Genomic DNA, 13,921 nt, shown 5'->3' with positions numbered 1-13,921 from the left:
GGGTGGGGGTGGGGGTGGGGGGTGGTTTGGGGGGGGCCCCTCCAGATATGTTTCTATACCTTCAGCATATTGTAGTTGATTGGAATCTGTAACCAGCTTAAAAAAGATACACCCATCAGGTTTCATCACTGTAAAATTGATCTTTACTGTACAGAGGATTCACATCATTTCTCTACTTTTTCTTTGATGTTTTATGATTTGCAATTTTTTTTTTTTTTTTGCCTGTGTCTCCTTTAGATTCAAAGCACGAATTGTATCGTTAATGACACTCATCTCTTTTATATGTTTGCAACTTATGAATTCCATTCCATTTTGTGTATTCACAGTTTCAAAAGTGTGCAGTAATAAATGAAGAGCCATATATTTATTGCATGGTAGCTCAATTTGGTTTATAGACTTCTTTGTTGAAGAGCAAGGAAAATGAATGATTTAGTTTTTAGCTACAGGATCCAAAGGGATTTTCTATGCCTATATTTGCCCAAACATCAGTAAAGTGGTCATTTTCTAGTTTCAAACAAGTGGGATTTCTTCTTTTGGGTTGTTTTCTGATAATCAGAATGAGTAGAATTAGTTGCTACAAATATAGTTTTTCTGAAGAGTATGACCTTAAAAGTTTTCTTCCATGATGTTGGGCATCGATTCCTGTCAAAGGTGACTTCAAACATTCACACACTGAGATCATCATGGCATCCGATGGCATCTCAGTAGTGGGATTATTTTTCCCCGTAATGAAGATAAAATTTCCTAGATCTTTTTCTTTTACGGAGTCTAATTTTTAAACTTCAACCAGAACAAAGGGAATGTGCTTGGACGAGAATTCCTTTCGTCCTGTTTCCTTTTACTTTGTTTGCAGAGAACATAGCTTGGAGGCCCACCTCCTTTTGCCTCTTAGTGCTTTCCAAGTTTAGAATGTGGCTGGTGAACCCATTGCCTGTCATGTAAAATCCTTCTGTAAGCTCAGGAGTACAAATTGTCTGTACCAAGCGGTGAGGTGTCATGAACAACCAACAGCTGGAAGGACCTGATTATGCATCCCAGCTGTTTGATGTTCACTGCACCTCACCAATTCACTGTAGATGATTTTGATGGGTAAACTCAGGTCCCATGAAGTTCTCTTTGACCTTCTATAGTTAAATAAATTTCTGCTTTTGTCTTAAAAAAAATTAACTTACGACGAATAACAATGATGGTGGAATTTCTTTACCGATGGTCATCATTGTGCTTGGATGGATGCTTAGAGAATTTTTTTTTCACAACAGTATATACACATTGTTCCCAAGAGACTGTCAGAACACATACTCGTATTCAACAAACAGAAAAGGTTACCCTTTTGAACGGGAAAGGCCAAGCTTTGCGAGTAAAAATGATATCTACCAATGGAAGGACTTGCATATCTGGAGATTGGCTTGCATTTGTATGTGATAATAAACTTGAAGAAGCAGATATCTGCATTTTTTAGCTTGTGGGTAAGTGTGAAATGTAGGTCCAGTTAGGGGAAAGTTAACTTTTTTGTGCAAAATAAGGATGATAGATTAAACATCATAATTCATATCAAGTATACACATATATTTGCGAAAATATTCTTTCAGCCGATCGTAGAGGGTAGTCGGTACATTAGTATGTCGTTTTCCATCGTCCATTATTGTTGTGTTCCTTATGCCATTTGCAAAAGAAAGGACTAAATTTTCCTTTACCCGTGGAATTGATAAATCTTTTCCTCCGGACATGACCATACAATGTGATTGTTTGGTCAATATTACACTCTCACCCGCTATTGATGCAGTCGAAATTTCCTCCCTAACGCAATCTGATGGTACCGATGGGAGTTAATGTTGAGATTCCATCTATACCCACGATTTAGAAAAACTCCCCTCCCCCCCCCCCCCCCCCCCCCCCCCCAAAAAAAAAAAAAGGGGAGGGGGGAAACTACATTTTTAACCACTTTTGGGTTTCTCTTTACAAAATTATCTACCAAAAGTTTCAGTGAACAAAAATACCAAAAATTAGGTTTATTTTTACAAAATTATCCATTTAATGTTTGAGTATACAAAAATACCTAAAATTGAGTTTGAGTTTACAAAACTACCCACTCAAAGTTTCAGTTATAAAAAATACCTGATTATATGTAAAAGATGAAGAATCATTATTTTGGGTAGTTTTTTAAACCCAAACCTAATTTTGGGTATTTTTATTAACTGAAACTTTGACTGGATAGTTTTGTAAACTTAATCCTAATTTTGAATATTTTTGTTAACTTAAGCTTTTGATGGGTAATTTTATAAAGGAACCAAAGGTGAGTAATCATGTAATTTTTCAAAAAAAAAATGAAGATTACAAAAACAGTGCTGGCCCAGAGCTGAGAAACCCTTACCTCTAGCTGGGCCGAATCTGAGCTGAGATCTGGGAGATCTGGGAGATCTGTGTTTTCAAAAAGCCTAGCCAGCCCATAAATACTACTATAATAATATAATGGAAAAATGAAATAGCCCTGAGTTTGGCGCCAAAATTTCCAAAATTTCTAAATTTACTAATTTGGGTCCCACAAAAAGCTTTTCTTTAATCCCTTTAGGTAGCCTTTATAGGTAAGTGGGATCATCATAATAATCGTATACGGCTTATTTTATTTCCACTCGTCACGCCTAAAGTCAGGAATCAGGATCTACTATTATCTGATGGTGACTCAAGTAGTAGTGGGTCCCACTTTTCTTAATATTATATAATAATATTTATTTTAGTATATTGTCTGCCATGTGTCAAGTCTCAAGTCCCAACTACCTTTTTTGTAAGATTAAATAAAAAAAATGAAAAAAAGTAATGTAACGCTCTCTGCAATTCTTTTCTTGTCTCTTTCTCCTCCGCGCCGACGCCCAAGGAACTCAGAAAGAAAAGAGAAAAGGATAAATTAGAGAGAGATCCATATCTGTATACATCGGTAGTAGCAGAAGTAGTAGTAGTAGACTATTTCAGTATACGGGTTCCATTCTCTTTGGTATTCCTTTGTGGGTTTTTGAATCCGTTGATTGGGTAGCCTTTATTACCTTTTAGATTTTTTTTTGTGGTAGTGATGGACAGTGGTGAGAAAGTGGAAGCTGGGTCTTCTTCTTGGGTTGGTGACAAGCAAGAACAAGTCGGAGAAATGTTGACTGAGAAGTCTGAGAGGGTTTGTGATGATGAAGTTGTTGAAGAGGAAGATGATGAACTAGAAGATGATGGGGTTGCTGGTTTTGTTCCTGGTCCCTTGGTTCCTCTCAAAGAACAGCTTGAGAAAGATAAGGTACACTTTTTCTTGATTTCCCCTCTTGAAGTTGGGTCATTTGGGTATTTTCTTTGGACGAATTAAGAGAATGGGTAAGGACTATTTTGCTCAAAAAATGGATTGATATGGTTGTTCAGTTTCCTCTATTAATGATTTCATTCTTTTTGTTTTGTTTTCTTCTTTTTAATTTTTCGGGTTCTGTCTTTAATCGTTTACAGTTCATGGGTTGCTTGTAGTTGCAGCAATTATTTGATGTTATACTTCTAGATGGGTCTGTTAAGTGACCTGTTCTTTAGCCTTTTAATGGTGTTTGGGATTGTTTTTTCTTTGAGAATTTCTGGAGATGACAGAGAGAAGTCAAGTTTCACGTTTGTTCAATGCAATGGCCGCTAATTAAAGATGAGGATGATGGGTGATCTGAAATTCCCTTTGCCTCACTAGAGTCTCTTATTCTGCAGGACGATGAGAGCTTAAGGAGGTGGAAAGAGAAGCTTCTTGGCTGTCTCGAAGAAGACTTAAATGGTTATCCTTCTGGGTTCCCGATATTTCTTGTTAGTTTTCCTCCTCTATTGGAGACTCTGTTGGATTGTTGATTGATAGATTCCTAAGAGCTATGTTTACTATTTTGCTAGGTCAAATGGAGCCTGAAGTTACATTCCACTCTATAGGGATCGTCTCTGAGAACTTGAGAGAGAGAAATACCCCTTTGCCCTTGGATACCAACCAAAGCAACCGTGTCCTATTTACTCTCAGGGAGGGGTCCCAGTATAGACTGAAGCTGACATTCACTGTGCAGCACAACATTGTCTCTGGCTTGGCCTACTCCAACACTGTCTGGAAAGGGGGCCTTCAAGGTACTGTGGATTTCTTTCCGTCTTTTTAGATCCTATATTACAGTTGCATTTGGGTTGTGGGGTTGGACTTGCTGCTGCTTTTGTTAACCTTAACCTTCAGACTTGAGACTGTGATTAGCATAAAATATCCACTTAGTGAGAATAGGGTCCTCACATCCTTTTGTTTACGTAGCTATTATTCAATTTTGAAGGTATTGTTAATTGTTTTAGTCTCGTGGAGACCTTCTTGCTAAAGACCATAATGCCCAAGTAATTATGAGGCAGGACACAAAGGACAGGGCTATGATATTTTTTCCTGGGTAAAGGGAAATGTGTCCTTGGAATAAATATAATTAGAAACATACATGGATTTTGACTTGCTGTAGAAAGACACTGTTCCAGATCATGAACAAAGATTGGGATATCTTAGGCACCGTTTGATAACGTTTCTGTTGTTTTTGTGTCTAGAAACAACAGAAATGGCTTTTCACATTTTCGAAAACAAAAACAGATTTTTTGATGTTTGATTAACTTATTTCTCGAAACGTTTTTTGCAGACATAATGCCACTAAAAAACCCAATAGTATCATCGGATGCCCAAAAGGGAGAGAGGGTTCGGTTGCCTCTTTTTAGGTTTAAATAGTTGAGAGATTTATCGGGCACAACAGCCTTTTTTTTTTCTCTCAAATTCATTTCTAGAAACGACAAAACAAGTGTGACTTGTTTCGTCAAAGTCGTTTCTAGAATTCTAAATATGTATAAATTTTGATTTATGTTTTTAGGAACGGGTCAAACGGAACAATTTTATCAAACGCTTTTTAGGTTATTTCTCCGTTTCTAGGAACAAGAAAACACAAAAACGACAGAAACAGGACGTTGTCAAACGGTGCCTTAGTTGCCCTAGGATAGGTCCAAGAATGGGGACTTGACCTCTTGTCTGAGACTGCATAGAACCACAAATATGGTTTAGGTGAGGATTACTGAGTGGGGAAATTTCCGTGGAAATACAAGTTGAAGGGCATATGTATCTACCATTCTACCCTGAAGTTCATGAGCTTGTGCTTCAGTCCCTCCCTACATTTTAAGACCAATTCAACAGCACAGTGCATGGCCCCTTTACATGTCTTCTTTGCAGAAGCTTCATTTGATTTTTCTCCTACAATCTCTCTCTCTCTCTCTCTCTCTCATGCACACACATCTATAGGCACAGATATACACATTGAAAATATTTTAGCTGCCCAGTTTTCTCATTTGCTTGCAAAAGAAGATATTATATTGAAATACTCTTAGTCACAACATTTGAATACTTTCTTCTGTTAATGGGCATTTTTGCCCATGTAAACACTTCATATAATTGTGGTTCCACAAGCCTAGCTGTTTGTCTTTAGATATAAAACACCTCGATGATAGAGGAGAAAGGATAGCTAGAATCCAATAAAGGAAGAACAAACAACTCAGTTGGCCAGATGAGCCTATGTTACAAACACACAACTAAGGAATGAGTATTATAAAGGTGTCCAGTCCTCACAACACGGAAAGAGCGGCACGTGGATGAGTTGTGCCCAATCCCTGAGATTTACCCAAATGGATGTGGTGCTTTTCCTTTAAGTTTCACGTGAGTCCTTGAGATTCTGTTGAAGATATGTTTGTATCTTTGTTTCGTTGACTACTTTTTGTGCTTTTGGATGGCAGTTGATCAAAGCAAAGGCATGTTGGGTACTTTTGCTCCACAGAAGGAACCCTATGTACACAGCCTAGATGAGGAGATCACTCCCTCTGGTGTGCTTGCAAGGGGAATTTACACAGCAAAACTGAAGGTGAGTATAGTTTTAAAATTCATATTTCGGTAGCAATCTTTTGAAACAACCAAAGAATTAGAATGAACTTAAATTTCACTATTCTGTTTCCTCTCTTTTCTGTTTCTTATACTAGTTTCTTTTATTGGGTCTCTGGGAACATTGTGTTTGCCTGGACTACTTATCAGAGCTGAAATGTTGCTTTTTCTACCATGGTTCCTAGAGGGACGTATATCCTCCCACCCAATAAACCATGAAACATGCTCAATCAGTCTCTTCAGAGACATCTGATAAAACATCCACAATGACTTTAATCTAGTATTGTGCAATATGCCCAGCCCACAACACCACCGCCCCCCCCCCAAAAAAAAAAAAGAAAAAAGAAAAAAGAGAAGTCTAATCTGCAAGTTTATGGAGACAGTCATTTGTAAAATTAAAATTGGAATAATTTTATATATTCACCTGGGATCTTTTTTTCTCGGTAAAGGAAATTTGTGTTATTATAGACAATGGCATGATGAAGCTCCATACGAATCTCATGGTAGAATTATAGACTTTGGAAAAAGATATCATGAGAGTGCTCTTACATGCTAGCATGGCATTCCTCTTATTATGCTGCTAAATACTTAGGGGGAGAGCTTTCTGTGTGGGAGCACAGTCCTTGCACTAGCGCATGGTGAAGCATCAACAAGGGAGGGATTTGTGCTTGTCATTGGGGGTGGGGTGGTCATTTCGCCCCATCTTGAGTCTAGGCGCAAGCTCCACACTCCCCGATAGAAACTGTCCATTTCCCATACTTAAATCCAACTATAGGCAGAAAAATTATGAGAGTGTTAAGAGTATTCCCCCTTGGGATCATTAGTTAATTCCAGACAATTTATAGCGATTTATAGCATGCTATGCCACTTTTGTGATCTCAGAGGAGTGATTTGGTTCAGATACTAGGAAGTCAGGAGCAGATCTAAATTGACCTTAGGAGAAGTGCTGAAGAAATACATGCATAGCATATGTCTTGTGTCAAGTATGATCTCAAAAAGAGTCGGGAACAGACTTAAATTGACCTTAGGAGAAGTGCGGAAGAAATACATGCATAGCTTAGGTCTTGTATCAAGTATGATCTCAAATAGAGCTGATTGGAGGGTAATAAAAAAAAAAAATTCATTTAGTTGGGATAAGGCTGAGTTGTTTCTATTATTTCTTGAACAGTGTAACTCTGTTTGAAATATAACCATAGATAGGTGCATATGATGATTGGAATCCAGAACCAGAAGCTTGATCGACAGTTCCTTTAGGTAATGGAATATTTCTGCCTTGATCTAAGCTAGCAATTTGTTGTTTTGTGCAGTTTGAAGACGATGATAAAAGATGTTATTTGGAGCTCAGTTATACATTTGAAATCAAGAAGCGTAGCTGATGGAGTCTTGAGGGAGTCCATTGTTTTTCATGGTTTCAATTTTCCACAACAGTGACTGCACATTGTTCATATAATTCCAGTTGCAATATGGCTCTTTGACAGTCTTTTACTACTCAAAATATACAGCGTTTAGATTTTAGAGTTTAATTCCATTGCCATTTTTGTGTTCTAGTAGCAGATCTCTCTCTCTCTCTCTCAGAGGGAAGTATGAATTCAAAGCTCAAGATTGCCTTTAATTGGCCACAGATGGCAGAAGATATTGTAAAACATCTAAAAGAGAAATTTCAAGTTGAAAAAAATATGAAAATAGTAGCGAGGTATAAGAACACAGCTCAAATGTTAAAACCAATACAGTACAGAAGTACAAAAAAATCAACTGGTGAAGCTACTTTTTCCGAAGATCAATTCCAGCCTTCTTAGCAACAGCGTCCAACCCATTTTTCTCTATGGTCTTTAATGCCTTGGTGGATAAGCGCAATTTGAGATAGCGCTTCCCTGTCTCCCACCAGACCCTCTTGTACTGTAGGTTAACAAACTGCAGTTTCTTAGTCTTGTGGTTGGAGAACGACACTCTGTTTGCCCTGTTGGCTTTCTTCCCAGTGAATGGACAAACCCTACCTGAGAAAGAAGAGAGAACTTCATTATTCAGTTCTGCCCACATCAAAAGCTTTCTCATAAGGGTTGGCTTCCAATCAGAAGTCTAGCCAAAGTTTGAACAATAAACTCAATCCCAATCAACCAAACACAGAGCATGAAGTAGTAACTGGGAACTAAAACCAACCATAAACCCAATTCCAATAAGCAAAAACAGAGAGCAGTTTTAAGCGTTATGGAAGCCCACCAGTACTATTAAAAGGAAGTGAGAACCGTAAACCCAATTCGAATCAGAATAATTTCTGATTCTGATGGGAATAATGAAGAAATCAACCAATGCAGGGGACTGAAACAGCAGTGTTCAAGACTAAAATCCGATAAGGAAAAAGAATTCGAAGATGAGGAATCAAACAAAATCTAAATGCAAGAATTTCAGAGAAACCCAAAAAGGATAATGCCCATGGATAAGAAAAGAAGACGAAAAGAAAAAATAGAGATGGGATGGGAAGACGGAAATGATAAGAGTCGGAGAACTTACGGGCAACGGGTTGAAGGGGAGATCTGAAAGGAACAGAAATGGGCTTGGCGGCATGGATTGCGGTGGAAGGATACGAGATTTTGATGCCACTCAACTTTGACGCCACGAACCCCAAATCCTCTTCCTTCTTCTTTGTCTTCACAAAACATCTGTCTCGAACACCCTCAGCTTTGCCAAAGTGAAGAGAGGATGAGTGGCCTAACAACACCCCCGCTGCTGCTGCTGCTGCCGCCGCTGCCGCCGCTGCCATTGCCATATCTTCTGGTTTGGGATGATGAAACCCGGGTGAAGGCGCTCTTTCAGAACTCACAGTTGCAGCCTCTCGTTTCTGTGACACTGACCTTTTTTCTTCATTTTCACAGTGGCTACATGTGGGTCCCGTCTTTGAAAAAAGATCTAACCTGAACGACCGTCTGATCCAACCAGTCGTAGATTGATCATTCTTAACCATTGTTCTACAATTCCAAGTACATTATATGCCCAACGACATCTTTTGAGTGTTTGCATGGATCATTGTCCACCAATCAGCAGTATCTGGGGTTATACTTAATACGAGGCTTGGCCAATCAGCAGTATCTGGGGTTATACTTAATACGAGGCTTGAGTTATGCTGTTCTTTCTTCACCACCTCTCGTAAGATCTTTCTAGGCCTGGTTCTAACTCTTTTAGTTCCTCTAACCAGAATCAAATTACTTTTACTAAAAGAAAAAAAAAAAAATTGAATCGAATCGCTCTTTTGTATTGAAGCATCTCAACATCTCCATTAAACATGATCATGCCACCTCAAACGATTTTCTTATAGTTTATCATGTATTGGGATTATTCTCATATTAGTTCTAATAGGGTCATTTCATACTTTATCTCAACATCCTCATCTCCTTCACACTTAGTCTATATATAAGTTGCTTCTTCAATGTCTTGCATTCTGCACCATACATCATAGTCCGTTATATTACTATCCTATAATTTTTTTTAAGATTTAAATGAATACATCAATCACACAATACTGAGTATACACATTGTCCATATCATCCGTTCTATTTTAATTCTTTGTGAACCACCAATGTCTATACCACATTCTTTATTTATGATTAAGCCTAGAAACCTAAAAATTCATTTTGTAGAATCTCCTTGTTATCAATTTTCACCGCCTCATTTTTTCATCAATTTTCACCCCCTCATTTTTTCATCCAAGTGTAAACAAAGTTACGCACCATATAGTCTGTTTTTGTTTTACTATCTTGAAACCTTCTGATTCCAAGGTTGTTCCCTACAACTATTTCATGGTAATCCCTGATTGTGACTTATCTACCAAAATAATATCATCATCAAAAAACATTCATCAAGGAACCTCATCTTGAATGTTCCTGACTAAATCATCCATGATTAGTAGAACAATCATGGAGACATGGTAACGGTCCTGGGTGGCTGAAACTGGATACTAATAGCTGATTTGGACATCTTCATCAAATTTGGGATACAAACTTGGACATAGACATTAGGGAGTAATACTTTGTAGGCAAGTGTTGGGGTGGCTCGGCAATTTCAGTCACTTGCAGATAAGATAGGAATAGAGAAGAGAATCCAGGCCATCGCACTTGTTCTTACCAAACATGCGATTCAGAAACAACCACAGGAAGAAAAGTCTTTGGTTTGTTTAAAACTTCGCCAAATTTAAATTTATGGAATTTTCTGTCTCTTTGAATTCAGTTTTCTAACACTATCCCTATTTCTTTGGGGTTGAAAATTCACCAATGAGATGAGTTTAGGATCCTCTATAACATGTACCAACCCATGCTTGCTACACATATACCTCGTGACACACAAGAGTCAAAACACACCCAAAAAAAAAAAAAATTTTCCAAACGCAGACAAGGATATGACAGTACAGAAACCAATAATAAAATGATGGGAATGATAAGAACTCCCAATATAAATTGGAGAATTAAACAAATGGGAACCCAAATTCTCTTCCCAATGAATCTTCTGGTCTACTACAGCATCGTTCCATAAGGGCCATAAGTAGGGGAGAAATGGTGAAAAGATCTATACAACCTCACTATTTCAAATATATAATATGTTCCGAAACAATATCTCACAACCCTTGTTGATGCTCTATAAACAACAGACCGTTCAACTATGGTGACGATGAGAGGGATAGAAGCTGTCCTGCGCATTCCTGGGTTGAGAATCAAAAACATCAGATGGCTAGTGTAAAATTTGGTAATCCCTGCTTGTGTGATAAATGTACAATGTGTCAATAGATCAGAAGACATTTAACACTTCTTTCCGGTGTAATAAGCATTCCAAAGAATACGGAGATTAACAAAAAATCACTCGTGGATCGGGGAACTCACAGTGTACAACACAAGGATAAACTGCCTATCAATACCAGTATCATTTTGAGGGGAAAAGAAAAGGATCTATAATCAGTCCCACCATATTAACTCAATTAGCAACCACAATGTTACCATTTCAAACACATACAAGACATCCTGATCTCTTCAAAATCAAAGAGCATCTAGAAATATATAGCTTTTATTTGGAAGAAAAAAAATTCTAAAAGAATAAAGACAAAGGAACGAAAAACAAAAGGAATGTTCACACATTCCTGTTCTACATGGTGTGTTGTACATTCTAATCCTCACTTCCCTGTGAATGGTAATTTTAGAAAACTGCCGCTAAGTCAATGGCTTAAAATAAAAAATGAATGGACCAACTAACAGTGAGACACATCAACTGTTTCCCAAAGCTCAAAATCCTACTTCTTAAGGAATGTAAAACTCCAATCCCCCACCATACTCCTGCTGACAGAACAATAGTCACATACCTTACTGCTGCTCACTTATGCCATGACAGAAGCAATACAACCAATCTCTGACAACTTGATCAGTAGGAACTGTGGGTCTCTTGTCACATTTAAGTCTCGAGTAACATGAAAACATGCCAATGAATCCTATACGATCCCTGTTGCAATGCTGGAGGTTGCATTTATCTTCAGGGAATGCTCTGGTATATAAGTCAGACCTGTTATGACAGCACACACACTAATTAGAAACTTCTTTTTAATCTGTACTTACCACAAGAATGTTTTGAATAGCTCCTTCCTTTTTCAACAACATACTATCCCTCATAGGAGTCGAGATATGAATTTAAATACACTTAAGACAGCATCAGCATGAAACGACAGAAATAGTAGCTTACACCCAGAACCAGTAACTTGTCAATATCAATCATGTTCACCCATTTTAAAATCAACACAGGAGATAATCAACACAAATTAGAAACTGCGACAGCTGTAATCAACCTCTTTTTTCCTCCATTTTGGATAAGTAGCAGTGCTCAACCTTTTCTAAGCTCTACCAAGGAGAGAGAAGGTTTTGCATATTAGCCAGAACAAGTGCAATGAAGAGGATACAGGTATGTAACTTGTAAAGTCCTCAAAAATTTTAATATATAGCTTTCCAAAGAACATTTTCAAGGTAGCATGATAAAAATCACCCACTGGAATGAGATGGTCATTGAAGATTCCAAAACAGAGGCCCCTCTCTTGAACAAATATCCACCAATAACAACATAGAATCCCATCAACCAGACAACCACCAGCCTCTCAAATCCAACAGAATGAGAAAGTCTGGGGGCCTATCAGAGACTCCTAAAATCACAAGCATGGCACTAGAGTTATCCCTGAAAACTACACCACCACTCAAGAGGCTGGGTTTCCGTAGCATGTAAGCCCCATGAAGTTTAACTTTATAGTTGTAACCACAAGGGGGAACTCCAGGATGATGAAATCAGTATCAAAAGCAATTAACAGTGCAACACTCTACAAGTCCGAAAATGAAACTTGAAACAACCCCTCCCCCAAGACACTAAACAGAAAAGAACCTGAATAAAATTTCACAAATCCCAGGAGTAGAGGTGTCAATTCCTAAACTGAACCGGTAAAACCGGCCGGACCAAACCAATAACAACACGGACCGGACCGAACCGAACCGAACCGAACCGAACCGAAGCCTTATTGGTTCGGTTCGGTTTGGAGTATTGCAACCCCAAAACCAAACCGAACCGCACCGGAAACCGGATGAACCCGAAACCAAACCGAAACCGGCTCAAAACCTGGACCGAAACTGAAACCAAACCGATAAGAAACCGAAACACTCCAAAATTCATTTAAAAAATCAAAATTTGCATAGTTTTGTATACATTTGTGTGGAAAATCGAATCCATACTGGACCAAAAATCAAAACCAACCCGATTACAAATCGATTTAAGAAACCGAAGACAAATCGAAACCAAACCGAAACCGGAATTTCCTTATTGGTTCGGTATCGGTTTCAGCTTTTCCACACCGAAACCGACTCAACCCGGACCGAAACCGAGCCGAACCGACCGATTGACACCCCTACCTAGGAGCAACTGACATTACCTGGTGAGAACAAGCTGAATCAAAGACTTTAGCTATTTTCTCTACTAGTTTTCTTTTCTTCCTCTATAAACCATGAGACCCCAGTATCCACAATCCCTTTTGCTTTAACCCACACCCAAAAGAACCTCAATCAAGGATCAACAAGTCCCAGAAGCAACCAGCATCACATGGTCAGAATAGCCTGAATCAGAAGTTTAGTTGTTCTCTTTATTAGCCCTTCTTTTTGGTTTGTCTTAGGTGCACTTCTAAACCTTCAGACGTCAGTATCCCATCCATTTTTATTTCCTTTAAGCAACTGTCAAATTCATAAGCGTCAAGGCACCTTGACGTAGGGGTGTCAATTGGTCGGTCCAGCTCGGTTTCGGTCCGGGTTGAGTCGGTTTCGGTGTGGGAAAGTTGAAATCGAAACCGAACCAATAAGGAAATTCCGGTTTCGGTTTGGTTTCGGTTTCGGTGCGGTTTGGTTTCGGTTTGTCTTCGGTTTCTTAAATCGATTTATAACCGGGTTGGTTTTGGTTTTTGGTCTAGTTTGGATTCAACTTTCCATACATATGTATACAAAACTATGCAAATTTTGATTTTTTTTTAATGAATTTTGGAGTGTTTCAGTTTCTTACCGGTTTGGTTTCGGTTTCGGTCTGGGTTTTGAGCCGGTTTCGGTTTGGTTTCGGGTTCATCCGGTTTCCGATGCGGTTCGGTTTGGTTTTGGGGTTGCAATACTCGAAACCGAACCGAACCAATAAGGTTTCGGTTCGGTCCGTGTTGTTATCGGTTCGGTCCGGCCGGTTTTACCGGTTCGGTTTAGGAATTGACACCCCCTACCTTGACGCCTTGTTGGTTTCGCCTTGATTTTTCCGCTTCCCCAACACTTAGAATCACCTAGGCGCAATGGGCCCCGTGACAACCATGGTCAACTTTGGTATTAGTGAGTAGAAGACAAAATAATAACCCAATCGTTGTCGATTTACAAGTTTTATAGAGACATCAGCAGCCTCAAGAGCTATTGCTCCAACCCTCCAACATTACATTCAACTTCAAGAATTTTTTTTTTTTTTTTTTTT

At 38.6% G+C, this 13,921-nt stretch overlaps 3 protein-coding genes across 4 annotated transcripts in view; 1 reads left to right on the top strand and 2 right to left on the bottom strand.

The window, feature by feature from the left end:
- Positions 1-2,787: 2,787 nt before the first annotated feature.
- LOC122091798 (rho GDP-dissociation inhibitor 1-like) lies at positions 2,788-7,470 on the top strand. Its single transcript, XM_042661943.1, has 5 exons — positions 2,788-3,274; positions 3,715-3,778; positions 3,889-4,110; positions 5,782-5,906; positions 7,231-7,470. The coding sequence occupies exons 1-5, from the start codon at positions 3,065-3,067 to the stop codon at positions 7,297-7,299; spliced, it is 690 nt and encodes a 229-aa protein (XP_042517877.1). The 5' UTR covers positions 2,788-3,064; the 3' UTR covers positions 7,300-7,470.
- A 37-nt stretch (positions 7,471-7,507) lies between these two features.
- LOC122091799 (50S ribosomal protein L28, chloroplastic-like) lies at positions 7,508-8,897 on the bottom strand. Its single transcript, XM_042661944.1, has 2 exons — positions 8,432-8,897; positions 7,508-7,917 (listed from the first exon to the last, which is right to left on the bottom strand). Exons 1-2 carry the CDS (start codon positions 8,880-8,882, stop codon positions 7,685-7,687), a joined length of 684 nt encoding a protein of 227 aa, XP_042517878.1. The 5' UTR covers positions 8,883-8,897; the 3' UTR covers positions 7,508-7,684.
- Positions 8,898-10,311: 1,414 nt separating this feature from the next.
- LOC122091735 overlaps positions 10,312-13,921 on the bottom strand; it is a 14,976-nt gene continuing 11,366 nt past the window's right edge. Inside the window, exons 11-12 of one of the 2 annotated variants that reach the window (XR_006144012.1) lie at positions 11,262-11,458; positions 10,312-10,610 (exon numbers count right to left, since the gene is read on the bottom strand). Coding sequence is in view for 1 of the 2 variants with exons in the window: in XM_042661849.1 (XP_042517783.1) it covers positions 11,388-11,458 (71 nt within the window). In the remaining variant the exon portion in view is untranslated. Of the gene's footprint in view, positions 10,611-10,924; positions 11,459-13,921 lie in introns of those variants that run through there. The other variant, XM_042661849.1, reaches the window with a different exon arrangement.

Source organism: Macadamia integrifolia, chromosome 10, assembly GCF_013358625.1.
Source record: "Macadamia integrifolia cultivar HAES 741 chromosome 10, SCU_Mint_v3, whole genome shotgun sequence".
In the NCBI taxonomy this organism is placed as follows: Eukaryota; Viridiplantae; Streptophyta; class Magnoliopsida; order Proteales; family Proteaceae; genus Macadamia; species Macadamia integrifolia.
The sequence above is the reverse complement of the archived record's forward strand: the minus strand, read 5'-3'. Positions and strand labels throughout refer to the sequence as shown.